The 5,974-nt window shown below is 35.1% G+C and overlaps 1 protein-coding gene across 1 annotated transcript; it reads right to left on the bottom strand.

Moving 5' to 3' along the window:
• Positions 1 to 1,219: 1,219 nt before the first annotated feature.
• On the bottom strand, positions 1,220 to 4,592 carry LOC145766724 (85/88 kDa calcium-independent phospholipase A2-like). The gene is made up of 4 exons (XM_082578431.1): positions 3,406 to 4,592; positions 2,653 to 3,375; positions 2,106 to 2,240; positions 1,220 to 1,391 (listed from the first exon to the last, which is right to left on the bottom strand). The coding sequence occupies exons 1-4, from the start codon at positions 4,590 to 4,592 to the stop codon at positions 1,220 to 1,222; spliced, it is 2,217 nt and encodes a 738-aa protein (XP_082434557.1).
• Between the last annotated feature and the right edge of the window lie 1,382 nt (positions 4,593 to 5,974).

Raw genomic sequence — 5,974 nt, forward strand, 5'->3', positions numbered from 1 at the left:
TTTCGGAAGGACTTGGGATGGCAGGATGTTGTGTCCTATCGGGCTCAGAGGTCCACATTTCTAATCGTGCCGCTGCCGCGCTTGCGTGTTCCAATGGGCCAATTTTGATGAAGCTCTTGCGTGACTTGAGTCTTGTAAACCACAAATACACTTGTAAACCACTGAATACATTGTGATTATTCACATTTAATAAATTGCAAAAATGCAAGATCAAAAATAAAAGGAAAAGCACATTTCATCTTTTATTACACAACCATAAAAAAAGCAACTTTACTACACTTGTAAGATCCAGGGAGCCAATAATTTGAGCCAGGTGGCCACTGTCTACTGTCTTTACTTTCCGATAAAATATTTTTAAACGTTATTTTTGAGTCAAAAATAGTTTTACGTAAAACGATTGTTTTAGAATTAATTTAGATCAATCAATATAGGCTACTCAACAGATGCTCATTTTGAGAAGTTGCTGATTTTTTCTATTATTTAAAACAGTTGCTGTGCATGTAGAAATCGTAAAAATAAATGAGTGTTTTGCAAGTGAAAGCAAAATTTGTTATCAGAGAGTGTCGTGGGTTGCCAAAATTAAGAGTGGTGTATTGAATTATTGTTTTTAGAGAACTACAAAACCGTGGACACTGAATGCTATATTTGACACAGTTTACAGTACTTATGAAACTGCGCACAGAAATCGAAAACTATTCAAATGACATTGCGTTTGGATAAAACAATAAGCGAAAATTCTTGCAGGTCAGGCGAAATACGAAATCACATAAATTGAGACAACAAAAAGTGGCTTTGGCTATTTATTTAATGTACCTACAGTAGAATCATCTTTGCATTGAAAGGCAAGTAGACAAGAAAAATACACTAAAAACTTCATAACATTATTTTCTCGAGTTTGATTGACCAAACATTAGAAGAAATACGTGTTTTTACCAAAAACACCTTGTGATAGTTTAGCTCAGTTCACACAAGAAAATTGCATAAAGTTATTGAAAGATATTTTTTACCTAACTTACAATGTGTATTTTTGATAGCCTACTAGGCATTCTCGATATCAAGACAGATCATAACTCGATGGAAAACTGTGCTGTACATGGACTTTTCATCCGGTACTAGCCACATGTCACTTCATCATGCAGTCAATATTGTTTCATATCTATCAGTTGTTTTTTCAGTTCTGAATACTTGTTACTTAGTGCCATCTAGCCGCATTAAATATTCACATGGAAAGTGCTTCGATGATTTCAATCACCGTTTTTGCATTTTCTTTCAAATACATCCTGGTTGTCCACATTAAGTCAATGAGCTTTTCGTTGTCAACTTCATCGAGAAGAACTTCTTCATCTAAAAGAGGATTTAAGCGAAAATATTTGGTTCCCATCATTTCGCACCTGAAATATGGAATATCACAAAAGTAAAACATGTAAGGCATATTTTTTTCCGAAGATTTTTTTCCTGAATAGAGAAAGATTGTAATTGGCCTAGTTCCAAGTTACTTACTTTTAGAAAAACAAATAAAGAAACGTTGATAGCTTGATTGGGTTTAATTAAACAGTTTATAGGTTCCGCATTGCTGAATTTAAAAAAATAGAAAAGAAATAATACATTTGGCTAAGTTTATTTAAAAATTAACTGAGAACCGGCTTTCCGAGGCGAGACAATCCCTTTCAGGTGGTTCCTCCAGTAAATAGTAGGAAAGCATAAGATAAAGGCTGAAAAAAGTTGGTAGTTGACCCAGAAGTTCCACCAGATCTCACAGAAGCCATTTTTTAAGAGCACCATCTCCACTGACGACAAATACCATTGCACCATTTTTCAGCTGACCGCTGAGACAGTAAACCATGTTTCATGGCATTGAATAGAAAACAGTTCAGAGCTGAGTAAGCGCCACGTAAAAAATACTCTTGTCTCATCATTGTAACAAATGCTTTGAAAATCTTTACTTCAGCGATTGTAGACTAGTTAATTTTGAATTTTTGATATGCTGCTATATGAGTAAAATTTTCTTATTACAAAACAAATTTGTAGAAGCACTGTTAAAAGACAATGATAATTTTGGTGTCAACTAGCGTCAAAGTACTTCTTATAGTTCCTTCCTGTCTTACCAGGATCTTGCTCTTTCGACTACGTGGCCACTTTTTTCACAAGCTGCTTCAATTACAAGTTGGCTGAGTTCAATGCCAGCTTTTGCAGCTTCCACGAGTTCTTTTGGACCTTTAGGTCGAAAAACGTCCACGGATCTAGAAGAAATAGAATGCACTGCCGTGTCTCAATGCAAATTTTAAACTATTTGCAAAGCTTTCTTAATGACATCACGAACTTAATGATTTGTCTCAGACGTTTAGGCCTAATGCAATGTTATTTACTTAAGTTTGGCATATCATGTTGCAAAATCATGTTACTAGTTATCTTTTTTTAAAACCAAAGGATCATATTCTAATTCTACTAGCAAGTGATTTGTTTGTTTGATAGGCTAATAAATTATGAAATGCAATTTTTTTTTAGTCACCTGATATCACAACACAGGATATGCAAACATATGCATTATAAATACTCCAACAATATCATTTATCATGTATTTCACTACATACACCATTTTTTGTATAACACCAGTTTAAATCAATTTTCAATTCAAAGTAATTGACAAATAACCTGGCTGTATCAATCTTTTGATCTCCTGTACCAAGAGAGAGTACAACATCAATTTTCTTTACTTGATCTTCAGGAGATGACTCGTTGTATCGATGAATTTCGCTTAAAGCATCCAGGGTTGGATTGTTCGCTAATAAGCCTCCATCAATGAAATTATCCACAGGCCGAAAATATGTTGGTGCTGCTGCGCTGCAACATGCGGCCTTCCACAGAGGCGTTTGCAATGACGACAAGTTTTCCTTTAATTTTTCCACATCGGATTCGCTGACTTTGTTAGAAATGTCTTCGTTTTTGCAAGTATCCTCCTCATTTCTAGTGTAATTTTTAAAAAAGTGGAGCTTTACAGGTTTTCGATCGGCCTTCACGGACGCTAATAAAACTTTCGGACCATTTGATATACTTTCCATTGTTGATTCCACGCCATACTCGTTAGTCAAAAACGTTCCCATACCGTATGGCCTTGGTCCCTCAAATACTTCATCCTTTAAACGAAAATAGAATCTCTGCACATAATTGGCACTTTTACCTTGGGCTAGACATAAAGCCATGATACCTCCTACACTTGTGCCAACTATCCAGTCAAAAATATCTTTTGTTTTTTTACGGCACAATTTCTCAATCAAGATCATCATTTGAGTTAAAACAAGTCCCCTGATTCCACCTCCATCCAAGCATAAAACTTTATATCCATTGTTCGGTACAGACTTGATCTTATGCTTATGACTCATCTTTTTCGCGTTGCAATCAAAACACGTTCTACCTTCAGAAGCAAGCAGATCGAGAATGAGATCTTTATTCTGTAAACAACTTTTCTCGGCCAGGCGTTTCGGAGTATCACCGTTGTTGTTTTTGACACAACAATTAGCTTCAAATAGTAAAAGCATTTTCACAAGCATCACATGATCATTTAAAACTGACAAATGTAGAGGAGTGTTTCCATTTTGATCTTTTTCGTTCAAAGGTGCATTTGCAATGACCATGTCCACGGCTTCATTTAATTGCCCACAAGCTATGACTGCGTGCAAAGATACAAATGAACTCTTCTTCGAAACTTTTATTAAAACATTTTTTTTAAACACATTCTTGAAAATGTCTCTTTTTTGTTTCAGCTTTACAGATTTTTCATTATTTGTAGGATTTAAAATGTCAGGACAAATCTTGATTAAAGCGTTCGCAGCTTTGTGAGCTTTATGCTTCAGAGCGTAGTGTATTGGTGATGGGATACTAACAGAATATAATGGATCAGCTCCTCTTTTAATAAGAAGTTGGCACATTCGTGGTTGATTGCATCTACAAGCAACGTGCAACGCTGTCTCTCCTTTAATGTTTTCCATATTTATAATTTTGTCATCCGCAGCGGCAGAGATGGTTTCAAATATGTCATTTGACATAACTTCAACTGCCACATGCAATGGAGTGTTACCTTGAATGTCACGTTTGCTTAGGTCTGCTCCATCAGCAACAAGCGATGAAGCTATTTCTTCCTTATTGTATCGACTCGCCATATGGAGGGGAGTATAAAGATTTTCACACTGCTGACAGTCTATCCATTTGGACAAAGGGCCATCTCTGCTGTATATGTCTTTGATACCTGCTCTTACTGCAATGTGTGCAAGGGACCAATGCTTTTGAGTTCTTATCAAATTACACAGGGTTTGTAAAATAGCAAGGTTAAAACTCTGCGAGCTGTGCTCACAGAAAACCACACGAAATGCTTTACAGAATTCGGCAAAAATTTCTTTGACCTCATTTTCCTTAGACTTAGGTAGATGAAATAATCTGAAGTGTTTATTTTTGACAAATGAATTGACAAAAATCGCGTCATATCGTCCATTCATAAGGTAAAGAGACAAGAGCTGATCTGAACGAGTCAAGTACTTTTCAGGATAAAAGACATCAACAAATTCCAAAATTTCATATTCTTCTTCTTTGTCATCCATATTCAAAAAATTCCAGTACTTTTGAGAGATTACTTACCCTGCAGCAATTGTTGAAGTGTAAACTAATCAAATTTTTAGTTGAAGTTTGGAAATAGTTTTTCAATCGTTTCCTAATTTTTTATTTTATTTTTTTCATGATACTATTTAGTCAAGATGGCATTTTGCTGGCACAATATACATGTATCTATAGGCCTAAATGTAATACACATGCTATCGTGTCGGAAACACAATTCCAAAGGTGCAACACTAAAACAAGAACAGAAAAGCCCAAGACGTGATTTTGCATATGGTCTCCATGTGGATTAATAGGCTACGTCACGTGCAAATAAATAGCTATCACATTTTCAGGACTAAGAAATAAGCAGTAAAACGTGCATACTATTTCAAAATTGTAGCCTACTTCTTATCTACAATTAGGTTACAGAGTGTACAGTAGGCCTGCAATAGAAAGTAACATTGTATACTTCTATGCTACCCCTTTCTACAAGAAACGTTCAACGTTGCCGGGAGATTATTTTTGCAAAAGCTCGAACTTATATCAAAACTGTTTAAAAGTCACTTGCTTGTCATACGCACTGTTTTCGCAAATACATAAAATTTTTGAGTTCAAAAGAGCATCTTAGAACTTTGTTGTTTCAACTAAGCAAAGTTGTTTGTGGCCGCTACAACGATTTTTAAAGCATCCTTAAGTTTCACAATAAATATTTCTGTAAAACAACAACCTTATTGCCAAGAAGAAAGCCTATTGACGTTTTATCAAGAAGACTAAACTTTCATAAACAGGAACACGACAACTTCTCTAAGATGGATTATTATTCAACTGAGGAAATCCTTTGTAAAGCCGAGGGATAAATGTTGTCAATGGTGATAGTACCCTCAAAACCAAGTAACCTGAAAAAATAGTTATAAAAATAAAAGCTTAAACAAAATCTAAAATTAAAAGCTACATTATAGCCAAAATAAAAAGAACTGAAAACAATAAACCAAAGGAGTATTAATAGATGATAAAGGCTACATGACTCTGCTACAAGTTATGCAACATATTCCCAACTTTTGACTTGCTCAAAGCATGGCCACCCGGAGATGCGACCTGATTTGTCACATTTTGCAGATTTTGATTACAGCTACTGCCAGTGCTTGACTGACATTTTTTGAGATGTTTTTACTTTTTGCGGTTTCCTAATGACATAAAACTTTTTTGTTGCCTTGGGGAAGCAGTAGCAAATGAGAAAAAGTAGGTTAAAAAACGCAAAATTAGACTGTTATTGAAAATTAACAGTCTGACTAAAATCTTCGAAATAAAATTTTCTTTGTTTTTCAGCATGTGAGAATATTAAAACCTATTGTGTCATCTGGGGAAAAGAATAAAGAAAGCGTAAAAA

This window comes from Aplidium turbinatum, chromosome 3 (genome assembly GCF_918807975.1).
Source record: "Aplidium turbinatum chromosome 3, kaAplTurb1.1, whole genome shotgun sequence".
NCBI classification, from domain to species: domain Eukaryota; kingdom Metazoa; phylum Chordata; class Ascidiacea; order Aplousobranchia; family Polyclinidae; genus Aplidium; species Aplidium turbinatum.

Bases quoted from the DNA above. Each gene is read 5' to 3' on its own strand.
- LOC145766724 (XM_082578431.1), bottom strand. From the start codon at position 4,592: ATGGATGACAAAGAAGAAGAATATGAAATTTTGGAATTTGTTGATGTC. The intron at 3,376-3,405 runs GTGTTTTGATTG...GAAAAAGATGAG, and splicing joins CTTGCTTCTGAAGGTAGAAC to TCATAAGCATAAGATCAAGT. The intron at 1,392-2,105 runs GTAAGACAGGAA...TCCATATTTCAG, and splicing joins GTCGAAAGAGCAAGATCCTG to GTGCGAAATGATGGGAACCA.